Source organism: Microchirus variegatus (genome assembly GCF_963457635.1).
Source record: "Microchirus variegatus genome assembly, chromosome: 3".
Taxonomy (NCBI): Eukaryota; Metazoa; Chordata; class Actinopteri; order Pleuronectiformes; family Soleidae; genus Microchirus; species Microchirus variegatus.
Window position 1 is genome coordinate 34,688,478 of NC_139804.1, and position 20,587 is coordinate 34,709,064.

Genomic DNA, 20,587 nt, shown 5'->3' on the forward strand with positions numbered 1-20,587 from the left:
TAGTCGCTGACGACAGTGAATAACTGAATTCACCGCGTTATTACCGGCGGTCACCGGCTCCTCGTGTTCTGGAACCCGTCTAATTACTGGAGACCCAAGAAGACACATCCTGGAAAATGTTTATGGATTATAGGTTTGTTTTTCGTTTCCTTTTCTGTTGCATTTGTGGACCCCGTCTACAAAAAAAGGCTTTGTTCAAATATGATTCTTGATTCCTGCTTCATTCACGACTTGTTAAGTTTACAAAGTTCAGGATGTCCTACACATTTGCTTCCAGCACAGCAATCACAAGTTCCACTTGAACGCAGCATTAGACACAGGAAGTAACAAGCTGCAAGGCAGTGGGTCACAGAATAGTTCAAAGCCTCCGGGGTGAAGACGACTCTCTATATTTACTTCGGAAGAAAAACCTTGTTCCTTGGTATAAAAAGAGGCTTCCGACAAGAAGAGAGAGAGAGATATACGAGCTCAGACTCAGAACTAGTAGAGTTGTCGTTTTAACCCTTTACTTGGCAAATAACTTTATTTGATAACTTCTGCAGACATCCAAAAATCCTCCTCTGCTGCATCTATGGTAACATCTCAAAAACTAATGATGGTAAGTTGATGACTTCAATCAGGACAGGGGTCCCTGAGAACCAGGATTGGATAACACATAATTCTCTAATCTCTAATTTAGTGTTTTTCGTGTATATTCTTATACATAGGAAATATACGGTGCCTTCGTTGACCTCGATTTCCTACATGAACATATCTTGTTTTGTTGTGTCCTTCACTAACACTCCAGCGTTGACATTTTTTAATTTTATTTAAATGAGTACCCTGTAAACCAGGGGTTCTCAAAGTTTTGATACCCGAGGGCCAATTTAGGAACCCAACATTGGAGTGAGGGCCGCCAAAGGAAAGAAAACAGAAATAAATCCCATTTGTAATCATTTTAATGACCAGATTGCAGTTCTACAGTTTAGCGTTAAGTAATATAAGCATTAATATAATGTTATTTAAGCTTTGTAATTTACTGGGTAATTACCCAGTATTTTGGCCATTGTTCTTACCTTCTAATTACAGGTTAATACCAAGTAACACATTTCTGTTACCATATATTTACTGGGTAAATAGCTAGTAATTGGGGGCTGTAGCTACCTGCTTATTACCAGCTTATAACACAATAATACACTAAAATTCACCATATAGAAACCAGGTATATACCCAGTATTTTTGTTTACACTTATTTGTCTGTATCCAGTAATGTCCAATAAACATTTAACAAGTTTAGTAGCTCCTGGATTAAAACTATCAACTGTAATTCATTGCGGGCCGGCAGAAATGTTTCTGCGGGCCGCCATTGGCCCCCGGGCCGCACTTTGAGAACCAATGCTGTAAAGGGTTCAACTGCCAATCCCATGCTCACAACTGACCCCCTCGAGTGAATCACATGCTGCTGTGTTTTCTTAGAAATATTTCTTTATATTGCCGTTAAACTGCACAGCAGAGAACCGAGCCTCACGCTGAGCTCGGTGATTCCAGTTCAGTTGCATCCTGCTGTGGTTTCAGTGAACCGTAAACAAAACCATCATATTACATGGTTTGAATTTGAATTTCTGAAGCTTCGCTCGGCACAAAGGCACGGTCGGGCCTTTTATTCCTCATCGGTTCAGATATTTCTCACCAGTTGAAGGTTTTTCGAGTTCGTGTTCAGAGTCTGAATCGGTTTTCTACCATTATTTATTATAGCATTATACAGCCGTGAACAATATAACTGAGGTTTGTTTTTGTTTATTTAATTTTTCTATCTTTGGGAAGATTAAGCATGACAATAAATAATAACACACACATATATATATATATATATATATATATATACATAAACTAGTTCTGTTGTCTCTAGTTCACCAGCAGAAGTTGCTGAAGTTGCCTTTAATAAATAGATGTTAAGGAGACAGTGAGAGAACAACCCGAGGCGCCGACTTTTCCATTACCCTTGAATGTTTGAATGAGTGTTATCGCACTAAAGAGGGTGCTAAACTCTCCGCGTCCCACCTGTGAGAGCGGGAGCTTCCAGTGCCGCGCAGCTGTTTGTCTGCTCTGTGAAAAGCATCAGGGACCGGTTACACCAAGTCTGCGGTGACCACTTTGTAACATCGCACGACGGAGGGAGGCTTCGATGAGTCGGGCAGATTTGTTTTAAGCGGGGGCAACCCCGACAACAAATCAGCTGCCGCCAAATGTGGCATCTGTAGCAGCTGCTGTTCTTACAATAGCCGTTTGTCTACTGTCGCGGTGAGAGCTCACACACTGATGTCGAGGCGTCGAGGGTCTCCTCACAGGAAGGACGTGGAGGAGTTTATCGCAACCCTCTTTAAGGCCACATTATACTTCTCCGACTGCGAAATGCGTTATCCGTCTGCGTCACCACGTAGACCACTCGAGCCTTTATACTTCTGCGTCGTGGTGACGGATAGGCGCCGCAATTTCCCGCCCGATCGGTAGGGGTCGCTGCGCAAGGTTGTTGTGCTTTTGGCTACAGTGAGCAATGGCGTCCGAGAGAGAAAGACTGTTGTTGTTGAAACAGTGGCCGTTTGTCACTTTTCTGTGTCCCGGAACGCAGTTTTAAGATAATTTGAGGCGAGAAATTGGCCATGACGTATTTATAGTTCGGCAGCGACGAAGTCGGCGGGGATCAGCTCCGCCCTCTGTGGACGCTCGGTGCTCACTGTTAGCCGGCACAGAGCAGCTTCGCTCGGCCTGTCCTGAGGACCAATCGCAGCTCTTGCCGTCTCCGTTGTCCCTCGACGGAGTGACGGACACTTAAAAAATATTCCGTGCAGCCGGAGACGACGCAGAGGCTCTACAACAGGTTCTGCGTCGACGCAGAGGACTCTGCGTAGCCTACGCAGAGCACTTTACGCAGGAGTATAAACTGGGCTTAAGTGTGGACAAAGCCCAACGGAATTCTTCTTTTCACATCAACTCTCATTCTAATCCCACATCAATAATATTAACCCATCTGCATATTTCCATCAACGCAATATTAATCCACTCCAATCCTTGTTTACAGCCTCATCACCGCCCGTCCCTCACCTCTCTGCTCTCCCCATCACAGCTGCCCTGCATCATCACCAAATCATCACCTACAACAACTCCACTGCCTCCAGGTTAATCTCAAGAATTCAATTCTGAATCCTCCTGGATGCCTTCCACCACAGACCCATCCACAACCTCGCCCCTCCGTATCTCTCCGACCTTCTCCACATCGCCGCTCTGCTTCTCATCTTTGGAATTCACTCCCACTAGGCCCGTCGCGATATTCCACAAATCAATTAATTGCACGATAATTAAAATTAGCTCGATCATTTTTCTGGCCGCGATAAATGCCATTTGCATGCTTTTTTGTTTTCCCCGTCTCTCTCTCTCTCTCTCGGGTCCTAATGTGTGTGAAATTTGATGTAGTATGCATGCCAGGTGGCTAGGTGGCGCTGTGAAGCACTGCCATACAACAACACCAGGAGCGATTTGCGATTTTAAGCCCCAAAAACTAACCCTGCTGTGTCCTTGAGTGTTGGAAAGGCACTTACAAATTAAATGCATTAATATTATCATTGTTAAGTGTTAATAAAGGTACAGTACGTACATTTTCAGTTTAAAACGCCTTGATTCTCTCCGTGCTGCAGCTCGTGGCCGTTTGCCTGTATTTTAAAGGTGAATTTGTTTTCTCTTTCTTTTCTTTCTTCTCCAGCTCATTTCTGACTGTGGTCAGTCTGTGTTTTTACGAGTGTTTGTCTGATTGAAAAACTGCCAGTGACGTTGGTGAAAGGTGGCTGAGGCTGCACCGCACACACACTCCTGTACGAATGAAAAGTAGTAGATCTATCAAGTTACCAAAAAAAAAAGAGGCAATAACTGTATTTGACTCTTTCACTCCCAGTGTTGAGAGTGATTTCAATCAAACGTGCTATAGTGAGAGGTCCAACCTTTTTACAGTGGAACAACAGAAACGCCAGGCTTTTATTTTGAAAGCAGGGTTGCTGCTTCCTGTTTACATCTGAACGGTCATGTATCGTTTTCAGGTGGGTTAGTGCGGATGGAGGTACATTTAAAACCTTTAAGGTACTACTCAACCATTTGGTCGACCACAATTTAAGTCACTATATCCTATTGAAAAGGCATCAAGCTGAACCCACGAACACTATTTATGGGTTTATATGACCCAAAATCCACTTTTTTTATACATATATTGTCTAGTCGCTGTATAATAGTTTTTGTTACATTTTCGTAGTGTTTCAAAAAAGTCATGTAAAATAACACGGTCGCGGGCCGCGGTTGCATAGCCACCGTTAGCAGCGAGACGCCATGTTTCTACCGGAGCCTGTAAGGACAAACGCGAGAGAACAAATCAAGCGTCGCTTTACCGTAGCGCTCAGGGAAGGGAGGGGGTGAGCAGAGGAGCAGTTTGTTGTTGTAAATTTCAGCCTCTCCTCTAGATGTCACTATAAACTACTTACTTCACCTTTAATGTCACTTGTTCTGAATGTTGTACTTTATGAATTATGCAAACCAGGTTTATTATGTAAAGACGTCTCAACCGTTTGGTAGAGGCCTGTATCTGAAATACTGTAGGGTCTAATTAAAAAAAAAAATATATATATATATATTTATTGTCGTTATTGCTATCATAAGTAAATAAAATAAAATAATAAATAATGCAAATAAATAATTTTTCCTTTGCTTTTTTTTCGTGGTGTGTGTACCTTAAATGGTTAAGAATATCCTACTGGACCACAGCTTGACGGCAGAAACCACACACACACACACACACACACACACACACAGGCTGAGGACAACTTTGCAACCCCTCACCTCGCCAGTTTGTGCAAGTTGGAGAAGATTCCCTCGGGCACGCTCTCGATCAGGTTGTGGTCCAGACTCAGCGTGTTCACGCTGACCAGCAGGGCGATGGTCTCCCAGGGAATGTCCACCAGGTTGTTGTAGCTCAGATCCAAGTCCTCCAGGGTCTCCAGGAAATCCTGGTAAAAGATGGGGGTGGGGGGGGGTGTCAGCGTTGATCAAAAGTCAGAGCAAATAAAGGACGAGGAGTGCAGGAGCGATAAGAGCCCGTTGAAGAACCTAAGTGTTGTTGTCATTGCCGTAATTACTTTCATAATTCACACAATCGGGAACTCTGCTTGAACGCCGTCCTCGTCGTGGCTCAGTTCTCGTCACATTAATCTGTGCTTTATTACTTTCCGGACAAAAGAAATCTCATTTCCTTCTGACAAAAGAAACTTTAAGTTCTTTGTCAAAGAGCTGCTCACGGAGCCGAGTGAACAGAAAATCGCTCTTAAACGGCCTAAATTTCATGACTCGTCCCCCGGGGGAGGAAAATTACACGAGCGGTTTTTGTTCCAACCTTTTGTTAATGACACGTATTTACTTTCAGTTACAAGGTGGAAGCAGGTGTTTCTGTTGACTTTAAAGGGATCGTTTGTTTTTTTTTGTGCGACACAAGGCAGAATTTAGCAGCATTAAAAAGGGCTATTAAGTCTATTAAGCACTTCACTCTCACCATAATACAGCCTTTTCTTGACAGGAAACGTGTCAATTTGTAAAAAACACCCACTCTCAAGAGAATCAGAGATTTTACATCACTGGCTCACAGGGGTTATTGATACGCCGCTGCTTCCATCAGCAGTTTTGAACCAGAAGCTCCTGTGTTCCTGCAAAGCACGATAATGGTGATTTTCTTTGAGTGGGGGGAGAGTGATAATTTTACTAGAAGACTTCATTTTCCAGTTAAGATAAAGTGGCAAAAACACATTTTTAAGAGTTCATAAACTCTCTCCTCTTTGGTTTCCTGCACAAATCCCTCCGGAGGCTCCAACTGGTCCAAAACTCAGCAGCCTTCTCTTCTCACCTTCAAACCTCGACACAATCTCTCCCCCTCCGCCTTCGTTGTTTTAGCTTTTTAGCTTTGAATGTTGTATTTTTACTAGGGCTGTCAAAAGATTAAAATTTTTAATCAGATTAATCACAGGGTAGCTGTGGATTAATCACGATTAATCACGATTAATTACCATTCGTAAATATGCCAAAAAAATTCTAATTTTCTCTTTATATTGTTGTAGGAACGGAGAGATAAATAAAGTATGTGAAAATATAAATGTAAAGAACAATAAAATACTGTAAATAACTTGTAAAAACCTATACAAACTTAGTAAAAAATAAACATTACATTGTAAAAAAAAAAACACATTATAAGACAATATAAATAAATAGAAAAAATAAAATGCTGTAAATAACTTTAAAAACAGCAGGAAATTCCTCATCAGCACCTTTGAAGCACTGCTTCTACTAGTTAGCATTAGCGTTAGCTAGCATTCTGACGCTAATGTTAGCTGCTGTCTGTGTCCCCGTTAGTTAGACAATGACTGTTAATGTTATGATTATATCATTATCTGCGCCAGTAGTTCCACTTACAACTGTGTGTCTTTCTTTCTTTTTTCTTCATCCTCTCTTTTTTCTTCCTCTTCTAACTTCCTGATTGATAACTCCTCTTCATTTTCATTCAGCTTCACACAGGTTAACGTGAGGAGACCAGGGGCCCCTTTAGGGGGGTTTACTACTGAGATGTCATTGCAAATCAACCATTGTTGTTTAAGGGAGACGGGGATGCAGCTGCTCACTGATGCATTTAGGCTCCGAGTGGGAGCCTCCAAATCGGCTCAGGGCCCCAAGCAGTTGCCCGCCGCCTTGCCTGTTCATAAACTGCACGTCTACCCGTAGCGCGATGAAAGTGCGTTAATGTGTTAAAAAAAATTAACGCGTTGATTCCACAAATTAACCATCCTGCGTTAACGCGTACATTTTGACAGCCCTAATTTTTACTGCTTGTATTTGATGAATTTTGATTGTATTTTGCTGCTCTTTTAACCAACGCACTGTAACGTGACCTCGAGGGCTCACTGGCAGTCATAGTTTTGCCCCTGGAGGGACATCTTTTCCTAGATAAGGAAGGACAATGTAGTGAAAGCCAATCATCGTTGAGATTCCTCCATTGTTGTATCAGAAATGGAGGACAGTTGCTGTATGTGCTCACTGCGAGGACAATAAGAGCAAGGGCCAATTCCAATTCCTATCTTAACCCTCAATCTTAACCCTCAAGCTCAACCCTTAATCTTAACTGGCCCTCAAAACCAAGTGTTGAGGGTTATTTTGTCACTTAGAAAAGGGACACCCCTTAAATGCAGATACGTCTTCAGACTGTAGGGGGCAGAATAAAGCGAAAGCTGCGTCCAGTCTGTCGACTATTTCTTATGATCCGTTTGTCAGTCAAGTTATTAGGTTGTCAGTTAGTTATAAGATGATACTTATACAAATACCACAACCACGGCTTATTGAAAAGTAAACGATAGCAAACGATCGCGTGTCCGCACCGGCCGGCTATTGACAAAAGATCGCGAAATAAAAATAAATGTTACGCAACATACGTAAGTAAGTAATCCATAATATGGGCCTAAACTAAGATAATGCAATGGTTTTCATCATTTTTATATCTCTATTAACAAAGAAAATACTTAATTTGTAGCGTACTCGTTTCACTGCTTTCGGCGCCATCTTTGTTTTGTTAAAACACGCAATGCATTCTGGGTAGCCCTTGCTCCCAAGGGTGGTCTCGGAAAATCTCAATATTGAGGGCGATACAGCCCTTAAACTTGCCCCTCAACTTAATTTTTCTGAGAATCGGGACAGCACTTGCACTAGAGGGAGCACACATTTTTGAGATTGAGGGTTAAGTAAGAAATTGGAATTCACCCTAAGACCAGGAAAATAAGATGACAGTTGTGTTTACTTGCACCAGTAACACAAATGTACACTATTGGAATACCAGCAGCAGCGGTGACAACAGTGTAGCTTTAACCTGATTTATGACAGATTTACGAATGAGGTGAAAATAGAGTGGTATACCTGGAAGGCTCCTTCTGAAATGCTGTGCAGCTGGTTGTTGGCGAGGATGAGGTGCCGCAGGTTCACCAGGCCCTGGAAGTGGGAGTCGTCCAGGGTGGTGAGGCGGTTGGCGTCCAGGTGGAGCGCGTGGAGGTCCTGGAGGTCGGCGAAGGCGTACGGCCGGATCTGACTGATGGTGTTTCTGCTCAGGGTCAAGTGGATCTGGGTACGGAGAGAAAGGTTATATTTTTTTTTTTAAGTTGGACACTGAGGGCAGTAAATCAGCAGTTTAAAGACAGCCGTTGAAGGTATAGCTCAGATTTTGAGGTGTCGTCGTATGAGGTCCTGACAGCATCTTACTGACTAGAGAGGCAGGCGCTCACTTATGTGTAAGATTACTTCGTGCTGGGCGACATAACAAAAGGGTCATTTCGCACAATCTCTGTGTTCACTGCTTTATCTCAGCCTTCAGAGTCCATCAAGAAAATCCACTTTTTTCAGGTTTGGGTAAACAGAAGCTCCTGATCGTCTCTTTTTTTTTTTTTTTTTTAAAGTAAATTAATGTCACTTAGTTAAAATGGTTAAAACCTCATAAAACCATAATGGAAAGCAAAAACTTGAACTATCCCTTTAAACACTCAGGCGAACCCTTTTCATAATTAACATAATTTTTTGTAGTAGAAGATTAGACATTACAGATAAAATGGTAAAAAGCCAATTTCCGTGTACACATTGCTGAGGTTTGTTGGCTGATAAACGTTGGAATCAAAAGTGCAAAAAATATTTTTCTATTAACACCCAGGAAATGCTCAATCAACACCCGACATGTTCATGAACCTGTTTTGGCAAAGCGGCGCGATCACCGGAGACATCCGTGGCTCTCTGTCACATTAAAAGACTCCAACCTCATTTCCCCATGTTGTGTTTTTTTGTGTATTAGCAAACATCATCTGCGCGGCTGTAAGCGGAGGAGAAACTTATCTCCACACATCGAGGCGGCGGAAATCTCCAGCTGTGCCTGAAAACCCTGCGAGTGTTGGTGTTTCTCATCCTGGAGCCTCCTCCGCCTCCGTGCTCCGTGATTATGGTGAAAGTAATTGGTGAAATCCTCAAGACATCGCCAATTTTACCTTACTGTCTGAGCGTGATGTCGGAAAAAGGACCAGATGTTTGCTGCATTCAGTGTGAAATAAACACACGTTCACACCCAGCTGCGTGTTCCTGATGGCGCTGAAAGCCGAGGTTTCCTATCTCCTATCTGTTTTCACACCAATGCTTTTCATCTAACGCTGTTCCAATCCAGTCATGAAATTTACTCTCCCCAAAATGCCATTGTCCTGTTTTGAAGGTCCCATATTATACCCTATTAACCAAAGTTAAACTAGGTCCTGGTGCCCTAATGAACATGTCTGTGTCATGCTTTAGTCAAAATATCATAAGGATGAAGCACAATAGCAGTTCAATAACTCTGCCAAAACAGCCTTTTTCAAAACGCTCGGTTTTGTGCCTGGTCATTTACATGTGAATGAGACCCAGGTAAACACACACCCACTGCTTCCAGGGGAGTGTTGCCACTTATCACCTATTGTCATGCAGCGTCGTCACAACCCCCGCTCCATATACCCCATAGTAATGTCCGTTTACCCGAAACTGAGTTTCACCGTAATGCATAGAGTGACCACAATTTTGGCTTCTCGCGATCACAAAAAAATCGAAGAAAAGCGATTAATGCGCCGCGGCGTGTATGTATATTCCCATGCTAGAAAAAGACCCTGAACGCACCAGTGTAACTGCGGCTCCAACTGGTGTGTGGATCAACAACACGAGGAGAGAACGTGGAAACACGACAGAAAGGCAGCCTTTGGTTGAGAAGAAATGTAGGACAACATCTACATCTTTCTGCAGGGCTTTCAAACGCGTGCTCCTCATATCACCGATCCACACACGCCACTCGCTAACCGCAGGCACGTAACTGGCGCTAGCCCAGCTTTAGACAGCTCTAACGATGCGTCAGATTCCTCAAACAACCACACTCCAAAAGACCTGAACCGTCTCTTTAAGAGTTAGCCATGCTAATGAGTCACGTTAGCAAACTACTGAAGTTCCAAAAAGAAGAAGAAGATAAGCATAACAAGCACTGACCAGGCTGGTCATGTTGGCGAAGTCGCGGTGCCTCAGCGTCGTGATGAAGTTGTCCATGAGCCTGAGCTCGGCCGTCTGCCGGTCGATGTTGGGCGGCACGAAGAGAAGGCCCGTCTTAGCGCACAGCACCGTGTAGGACGGCAGCAGGTTCTGGCAGGTGCACCGCTTCGGGCACAGCATCGCGGACGAGAGGCAGGGGGGGAGGCGGGAGAGGAGGACGATGAAGAGGACGAGGAGGAGGTGAAGAGGGCAGACGTCCATGGTCTACTGCTGCAACAGAGGAGCAAAAAGAACCAGAGTCAGTTTGTGTCCACATCGCACTTAAATTACACATTTAAATCCTTAAGAGAGAGTGAAAATGACTCGCGGGGTTTCCCACAGAGTTTCGGATTAAAAGCGTTCGTGCTTCATGTAAATCACTGCTTCTTGATTTGATTGCAATAGTTTGCTGTTAAGCAAAGACAATCATCTTTTTTTTTCCCCCTGCAGCCGTGTTAGTACTCCAGGACATTTTCTCTACCTTTAAAAACTTTATACTTCTCCTGAAACTTTCCAGACGTACATGGTGCACCGGGTACTATAATACATACTTAAAATGAGAGCAAAGACAAGAAGAAGAAGCAAGAGGGGGATAAAAGCGAGGAGGAAAAGCAGTGTTATTTTTTTCAGCTGAAGAGGTGAGAATAAACAGAACTTAAATTATTGATTAAATTAGCCACAGTGTCGCGATCACGATCTGAGCAGAACGTTAGAGGACAGAACTAAAGCTGCATGTGGTTTCCCCGTCTCTCCTCGTGAGTCTCAAAGATCAACATGAAACACAACTGTCTGTTTGAGGCAAAGCGACAAAGAAATGAGTTGATGTTGATTTCGTTTCCATTCAGTTTGTACTTTTGTGTTTGTGTGTGTGGTTCCTGTTTCTGCTCTTTGTGCAAACAGAATATACAAAAGCACTTGAAGGGATATCGTTCAGGTATCATGAGACACGGACACAGACAGTCAGCGCTGCCTAAGACAGGAAGCTGCTGAAACACTGAAAATGACACCAAATAACATTGGTGCGGGAGATGAGGTGGTTTACAAAGTGACACAAGCTTCATTCTTCCTTGATGAAAAAGGCTGTTTAACAGAGAGCATTGAGAGAGCAGATGCCTCTGCGTCTCAAGGTGGTTTCGTGGAATAGGGGTGCGCTCCCCACCCTCACACTCATAATAAAAGTTCCACTGACTTAAATGCAGAATGACTGGCGGAAGGTCAACTGCAAAAATAACAGTGAGAAAGAGACACACTCTTTTATTTACAGTGTTGAAATATTCAAACTGTGCCTCAACTGTGGAACAGAATACAAAGCAGGACATCTGCACACGTCCTCATAACAGGTTGGTGAGTGTGAAGAAGACGTCGCTACATGTGAGGGAAATAAAATCGGTGGAAACGAAGAGGAAGATTTCTAAACCTAGACAGAGTCACAGTTACATTGTCAGATAAAGTACTCAGGAGTCATAGTTACATTGTCACATACTGAGGAGTCATAGCTACATTGTCACATACTGAGGAGTCATAGCTACATTGCCACATGAGTACTGAGGAGTCATAGTTACATACTGAGGAGTCATAGTTACATTGTCACATACTGAGGAGTCATAGCTACATTGTCACATACTGAGGAGTCATAGTTACATTGTCACATACTGAGGAGTCATAGCTACATTGTCACATACTGAGGAGTCATAGCTACATTGCCACATGAGTACTGAGGAGTCATAGTTACATACTGAGGAGTCATAGTTACATTGTCACATGAGTACTGAGGAGTCATAGTTACACACTGAGGAGTCAGTTATATTATCACATAAGTACTCAGGAGTCATAGTTACATTGTCACATAAGTACTCAGGAGTCATAGTTACATACTGAGGAGTCATAGTTACACACTGAGGAGTCATAGTTACATACTGAGGAGTCATAGTTACACTATCACATAAGTACTCAGGAGTCATAGTTACATACTGAGGAGTCAGTTTTATTATCACATAAGTACTCAGGAGTCATAGTTACATTGTCACATAAGTACTCAGGAGTCATAGTTGCATTGTCACATAAGTACTCAGGAGTCATAGTTACATACTGAGGAGTCATAGTTACATTGGCACATGAGTACTGAGGAGTCATAGTTACACACTGAGGAGTCATAGTTATATACTGAGGAGTCATAGTTACACACTGAGGAGTCATAGTTACATACTGAGGAGTCATAGTTACACTATCACATAAGTACTCAGGAGTCATAGTTACATACTGAGGAGTCAGTTTTATTATCACATAAGTACTCAGGAGTCATAGTTACATTGTCACATAAGTACTCAGGAGTCATAGTTACATACTGAGGAGTCATAGTTACATTGGCACATGAGTACTGAGGAGTCATAGTTACACACTGAGGAGTCATAGTTACATACTGAGGAGTCATAGTTACATTGTCACATGAGTACTGAGGAGTCATAGTTACACACTGAGGAGTCATAGTTACATACTGAGGAGTCATAGTTACACTATCACATAAGTACTCAGGAGTCATAGTTACATTGTCACATAAGTACTCAGGAGTCATAGTTACATTGTCACTTAAGTACTCAGGAGTCATAGTTACATTGTCACATAAGTACTCAGGAGTCATAGTTACATACTGAGGAGTCATAGTTACATTGGCACATGAGTACTGAGGAGTCATAGTTACACACTGAGGAGTCATAGTTACATACTGAGGAGTCATAGTTACATTGTCACATGAGTACTGAGGAGTCATAGTTACATACTGAGGAGTCATAGTTACACTATTACATAAGTACTCAGGAGTCATAGTTACATTGTCACATGAGTACTGAGGAGTCATAGTTACATTGTCACATAAGTACTCAGGAGTCATAGTTACATTGTCACATAAGTACTAAGGAGTCATAGTTATATTATCACATAAGTACTCAGGAGTCATAGTTATATTGTCACATGAGTACTGAGGAGTCATAGTTACATTGTCACATAAGTACTCAGGAGTCATAGTTACATTATCACATAAGTACTCAGGAGTCATAATTATGTTATCACATAAGTACTCAGGAGTCATAGTTATATTGTCACATGAGTACTGAGGAGTCATAGTTACACTATCACATAAGTACTCAGGAGTCATAGTTACACACTGAGGAGTCATAGTTACACACTGAGGAGTCATCGTTACACTATCACATAAGTACTCAGGAGTCATAGTTACACACTGAGGAGTCATAGTTACACACTGAGGAGTCATCGTTACACTATCACATAAGTACTCAGGAGTCATAGTTACATTGTCACATAAGTACTGAGGAGTCATAGTTACATACTGAGGAGTCATAGTTATATTATCACATAAGTACTGAGGAGTCATAGTTACATACTGAGGAGTCATAGTTATATTATCACATAAGTACTCAGGAGTCATAGTTACACTATCACATAAGTACATGATCATTTATATATTCAGCTGTTTGTTTTTAGGCACTTCAGCTCAAATTGATGATAATCAGCGATGTTTGAATTCCAGAGTTATTGAGTCATCATAGTAATGCACTGAAATTCTCCTGGCTTTTTTTTTTTTTTTTTTTTAAGTTTCATTTCAAAGAGGAATGTTTTGTTAATTTGGATTTTTTTTTTAATACCACAGAAAATATGCTGTTGGTGAGAGATCCCTGTGAGCAAGTATCTCCAATTAAGTTCACATTACCGCCAAGTGCGAGACTTTATCAATATTTTAAATGTGAAGTCGTATCAGATTACCCTCCGAAGTTTCGTGGCTGCGTTTTGACGCAGAAGCGATGTGGAGTCTGAGGAGGAGCTGCTGCTGCTGCTTTGAAAACAGATCTAATTTGTTTAGTCAGAGCGAGGGCAACAGCGAGAGCAAAATGCCAAACGGCTCTTTTTTTCACACCGCAAGCACATCTCCATCTCCTCCACCCTCTTATCGCTTTCAAACTCCATTCAAAGTGCTTTTCCTTTCAGTGGCATCCCTGCTCTTCTCCTTCCTTCCTTCTACCCATCATTCCCTCTGTACTCGTCTCATTTCCTGTATCACCGCTCTCCTGTGCAGCCCGGTGTCGTGCCAATGTAAGTATCCCCGATAGAAAGTGTTTCCCCTGGCCACGGCCGCGGAGGCGGAGAAACAGTGCTGCGCTTGCTATAATAAAACTAACAACAATTGCATTGTTTAATGATTTATTTTATGTATACTTCACATAGTATCCTAACCTTAGGTATTATGAACAGCTTTCTTCTATTCTAGCCAAAGATATGGGGGGAAACACATTATTTCAGACTGTTTACCTGTCTGCCATAATTTGTATCCCCCCATATCTTTGGCTAGAATAGAAGAAAGTTGTTCATAATCCCAGAGGTTATAGAGTAGTATGTGAAGTATACATGAAATAAATCATTTGATGATCAGGTTTCATCTGTCCATTTTGAGGGGGGGGGGGGATACAAATTATGGCAGACAGCTAAACAGTCTGAAATAATGTGTTTCCCCCCATATTTTTGGCTAGAATAGAAAAAGCTGTTCTTAATACCAGAGGTTATAGAGTAGTATGTTAAGTCTACATAAAATAAATCATTAAACAATGCAATTGTTGTTAGTTTTAATTTATTTGGGTGAAAGCAAGCGCCCAACTGTTTCTCCGCCTCCGCGGCCAGGGGAAACACTTTCTGTCGGGGATACTTACATTGGCACAACACCGGCGTCCTCATTCCAAGAGCGTCACATGCCGCCGTTCTTGTCACATCCTTCGGCAGCGCCTCGCGGACGCACAAGCAAGAAAGAGACGCTCAAAAAGCAGCTGCCCTGTGCGTCCGTGCACACTTTAACGTTGCTGTGAGCATCGAGCTGATAATAAGCAGCTCCCTGACAGGGACAATATATTATGCTCGGTCATGAAAATGCCGGTGATTTCAATAAAATAAAATCCTATACGAGTGTGAGCCAACAGTGAATAATGTATCCATTCATCCTAGCTTTAACCTCAGTCTCATCCTTGTCTCTAAACCTTTTACGCCGACCTTTATTTTTTACCGCCGCTCTGCTCCGAGCGTCTGAATGCGCCACCAGTGGGTTCACACTGGAGTCAACCGTCAGCCCCGGTGCGTCATATTCAGACACTGATATAGTTCTATACCACTCTGTCCTTCATCCATTCCTCATCCTCTCAAGTCATTTGCACCGCCGCTTCATACATTGGATTTTCTTTGTTCACATTCTCCTCTTATTTGATTAAACACAACGCGGTTAACATTACACGGAGGATGAAAAGTCTGCAAATGCGCGTGCTAGTGTGACACATCCAACAGATAATGAAATGTCGAGATGTTCATTTTTGGTGATTCAGTTCCTTGACTATTGGGAGTTGCACATATGAAGGCGTTAATGAGAGTTTCAGCTCTTCACTCATGTACGTATGGCAGTACTAGATTGGATTAACCCGTTCCATCACTATAGGTTCACTACTGTGGCCTACTTAATGTCTTACAAGAAGTTATGGGTTACTTTTTCAGCAGAATCCCTATGAATATCCAGCTACATGAACTTTCAATGCACCACTGCTGCAATGACCCCATGTAAGATGGTGGATAATCCTTTTATTGATGTATTATTCTTCATCTCCATCTCTATTTGTCTCCTAATTGAACACTTATCGCTCTCACTTTCTTAAGACGGTGCAAATACAGAATGTAAATATACATTTATATGGGTTTATCATGCTTGTCTTTCTGATTTTGTTCATATTTTTTATATTTTACACTGCATTTTTGTTCTTGCACTTCACTTTTTGTTCTTGTCTGTTGTATTACTATTATCTGTCCTTTGACCGCTGCAAAATGTGAATTTCTAATCCAATATAATCTAATCCAGAAAAAAATATGTGTATCTATACTAGATAGATAGATAGATAGATAGATAGATAGATAGATAGATAGATAGATAGATAGATAGATAGATAGATAGATAGATAGATAGATAGATAGATAGATAGATAGGATATATTGTAATAGCCAGTACTTGCTAGCTAAAATAGAAAGATTTACTAGCTTATTTTGTGATGCTAACTAGCATAAATAGATAATCTAGCATAATGTTTGTGTTAGTTATCTTATTTTGTGATAGATAGATAGATAGATAGATAGATAGATAGAAAGATAGATAGATAGATAGATAGATAGATAGATAGATAGATAGATAGATAGATAGATAGATAGATAGATAGATAGATAGATAGATAGATAGATAGATAGATAGATAGATTGTATTTGCCAGGACTTGCTAGCTAAAATAGACTTACTAGTTTATTTTGTGATGCTAACTAGCATAAATAGATAGATATCTAGCATATGTTTGTTAGTTAGCTTATTTTGTGATAGATCGATAGAAAGTATAGCCAGTACTTGCTAGTTAAAATAGATGGATTTACTAGCTTATTTTGTGATGCTAACTAACATAAATAGATAGATATCAAGCATATGTTTGTTAGATAGATAGATAGATAGATAGATAGATAGATAGATAGATAGATAGATAGATAGATAGATAGATAGATAGATAGATAGATAGATAGATAGATAGATAGGATAAATTGTATTAGCCAGGACTTTCTAGCTAAAATAGACTTACTAGTTTATTTTGTGATGCTAACTAGCATAAATAGATAGATATCTAGCATATGTTTGTTAGTTAGCTTATTTTGTGATAGATCGATAGATAGAAAATATAGCCAGTACTTGCTAGTTAAAATAGATGGATTTACTAGCTTATTTTGTGATGCTAACTAACATAAATAGATAGATATCAAGCATATGTTTGTTAGATAGATAGATAGATAGATAGATAGATAGATAGATAGATAGATAGATAGATAGATAGATAGATAGATAGATAGATAGATAGATAGATAGATAGATTGTATTAGCCAGTGCTTGCTACCTAAAATAGATACATTTGCTAGCTTATTTTGTGATGCTAACTAGCATAAATAGATAGATATCTAGCATATGTTTGTGTTAATTAGCTTCCTTTGTGAAAGATAGTCAGGCAGATAGATAGATGCTAACTAACATAAATGAATAGATATCTAGCATATGTGCCGAGTCTCTCACAAAAGCTACATGCTAAACGTGCAATAATGCAGCTGAACAATGAAATAACGTCAAAATGAAATTCAATCAGAGCCCACGATTAATATCACACTGCAATGGAAAGAGAGAGGAAATAAAAATATAGAGTGAGCCTTACATCTTATGACGTTCACTATAGGATGGAGGAAACAAAGAGGACTGAACAATGGGAGAAGAATATAGAAAGGGAGGTGAAGGAAGGAGGCGGATGAAATTAGAGAGGTGGGTGGGTTTGTACGGTTAGCACAGGCAAAGAGTGGAAATTGAGTGGGGAAAAAATGAGAAAGACATGGTGGGTTAGTAGGGGTGACACTTTCTGTCCAGGTGGTGGGGATGTTGTGCTATTTCTTTGGAAACAAACACATTTCAAATAAAAACAGAAAAGACAGAAGAAAAAAAACCACAATGAAGTATGAGGACAGGAGGAGACAAAGGAGGAAGGACAACTTCCCATGAACATATTCAATTCTTGTCTTTGTATAAATTCCACTGCTGCTTTAACCCGTCACACACACATACACACACACAGCGTGAGGTTACTGCAGCAACATCACAGCCGCGGTTTGTCTCTTAATATAGACGCCACTTTTCTCTCATTTTATTTACATTTTCTTTAGTATTCAATAGGCTCCGCTCTCAAAATAACCACATCGCCCGTCGGATGATGTTTACAGTCACATGATGTTTACGGTCACATGATACTTAACGGGAAATGCAATTAGGAGAAATATAATACTGCCCTAATTTCATTTTATCAACATGAAAAAGGAAAAATTTAATGAAAGTATCAGTTCACAGAGAACAGAGGAGGAGTATATTTGGTCGTGGGATATAGAGCAGTGTTGTTTTTGACAACCATCTTAGATTTAGTCATAGTCTTTTGGACGAAAATGCTTATTAGTTTTAGTCACATTTTAGTCACTTCTATATGTGATAGTTTTAGTCCAGTTTTAGTCGTCGAAAACTCAAAAGGGTTTTTAGTCTAGTTTTAGTCGAAAAAAGTATAGTCTTTTAACAAATGTTAAACAAATGGCTATTATTACACACAAAGAGATAAACCACACTGTCACTGAATGTAAACATGGCTAAACATGCTGCTAAAGAAACACACACACATAATGAATTGACGTTAGCGTTACAAAAGCTAACTTTAGCCACTACTACTAACAACTGTGTCCAGTTATTGTCATGTCCCTAAATAATCCATCTGTCTGTTGTTTGCTAACACGTTAGCATAAGGATCGCTAGCTTAAAATGCTAACGACTCCACTTACATAAGTGTCGGGTTAGAAGAAGTACAGCCGCAGTTCAGTCCCTCTGTGGGATTCCTTATCCATCCTCATTCAACGGTGAACACACACACACACACTCACCCCCCCCCCCCCACACACACACACACACACCACACACACACACACACACACACACACACACACACACACACACACACACACACTGCAGAAGCAGTAGCGGGGGACGTGCATATTAAGTAGCCATGTGCTTTCTCCGTGACCGTCAGGTGATTGGCCGAAAAAACGAAATGTCATGCGTTTCAAACGTCTGACAGACCACCCACTGACATTTTCGTCCATCCTCGTCTCGTCAACGAAAACTCAAACACGTCTCGTCATGTTTTCGTCATCAAAGAGTCACGTTTATCTCGTCACCGTCTCATTATCGTCATGAAAAAAAGTGGCGTCAACGAAAAGATTTTGAAGATCGTTGACGAAAACAACACTGATATCGAGTATTTTCTTTATGTATTATGTCTTCTGTGTGAAAGTGAAGCTATAAAGCACTGTCTTATGTGTAAGGCTGGATGGGTGGTGGTAAAGTACATTAAGTGCATTGTTGTTGTGTTGTTGTTGTGTCTGTTTAACAAATGCAGTGCTGTGAGAAAGAACTTCCCCTAAGGGACACTAAAGTCGAAGTATAAAGCCAAGCTGTTTATGCGCTTATGTCTTCCCTCCATTAGTTGTAACGTAAAAATGCATCAGACAATGCCATTGTTGTTTACACTACAGCTTTAAACTATATAAAAAAAAAGTGTTATAATTTATAAATATGAAATAACAGCTCTGTAGGGTTTAAGTGAAGTAGCCGACGAAGAAGTAGAATGACGCCATGTTTTACGTCCCGCGACACCGGAGTCCAGGCACCGTTTACCAGTTAGCTCCGTTAGCTGCATTAGCTCCTTTTAGCGCTAGTTAGCGCGCCTACAGTGGAACTGGAGCGGTCCGTTTATTAAACGAAAAGAGCAGCGCTACAAACTACTACTAACTATACGTATATACATGTATATATATATGTATACATATATATATACAAATGTATATATACATGTATATATATGTGACTATATGGCAAGATCCTGTTATTGCGCACTATTTGACAGACTAACAAATGCGTTACTAGTACTATTCATAAATGGCAAAGTAAATGCCAGTATTATTAATTAAATGTATGAAGAAGCTGATGTGTGTGACAAGTGATCGATGAAGTAGACGTTGAAGTTCTACGAGTTCTGAGTTTCGTCACATGACAGTTACACGACAGCTCACTATTTGGCAAACAACAGTTAACCCTCTATTCTTCTTTGCACCTCATCAATGTTGCCTCTATCTACCACATGTGTCCGTATTTGTGCACATTAGCTAAAATAAACAACGTACATCAGGTAGGGTATATTACACGTCTCTGCCAGTGAAGTAGAAAGTAAATGTGGTCGATTTTTCTAACGGTGGCGTATAATCTCAGTAGGCTTCAGCTTCCCTTTGATGAAATGATCACATCATTTGCATTTCCCAGGCTCCCCTGCGAACACTTAATCTCCCGAACAAACAGGCGTGGTATTATCACCACCAGCCACCGGCTCGCCCGGGAAGAGTTAAAGCGAAAGAGATGGTGTTATAGCTCACGGGTGTCACCGGGAGACGCTCCGTATCGTCCAGCGTCGAACAAATGAAAAAGAAAATCAGCAAAAACGAGTCTCCACAAACAGAGCGGGAGGTCGGGTTTCCTTTGCCGTACAACGGAGTCATGTTTTCATCCTCAGTTCAAAACTAATGATCTCTGTCGATGACTGTTATTTTTCAAAGTGACTCGATGGATCGATACTCGCCAGCGCTGCACAAAAGCTGAGCTGCCGGGTTACGGAGAACAAGATTGATGTTGCATTTGATTGGACACAATGGTTTTTTTTCGCTTAGTTTTATGAACTCTTTCACGGGAATTTCTCTCATTGTTCAAATGGGAAAATTAGAACTCCAGTCTAGGTCAGGGGTGTCAAACTCATTTTAGTGCCACATGC

General features: G+C 41.1%; 1 protein-coding gene across 1 annotated transcript in view; it reads right to left on the reverse strand.

Annotated features, from left to right (window-relative positions):
* Positions 1 to 10,263, reverse strand: part of LOC310925275 (leucine-rich repeat and fibronectin type III domain-containing protein 1-like protein) — a gene marked incomplete at both ends in the record, with an annotated part of 58,038 nt that extends 47,775 nt beyond the window's left edge. The window contains 3 exons of the mRNA XM_083887178.1: positions 4,858 to 5,024; positions 7,963 to 8,163; positions 10,084 to 10,263. Coding sequence (XP_083743304.1) covers positions 4,858 to 5,024; positions 7,963 to 8,163; positions 10,084 to 10,263 — 548 coding nt within the window. The remainder of the gene's footprint in view (positions 1 to 4,857; positions 5,025 to 7,962; positions 8,164 to 10,083) is intronic.
* Between the last annotated feature and the right edge of the window lie 10,324 nt (positions 10,264 to 20,587).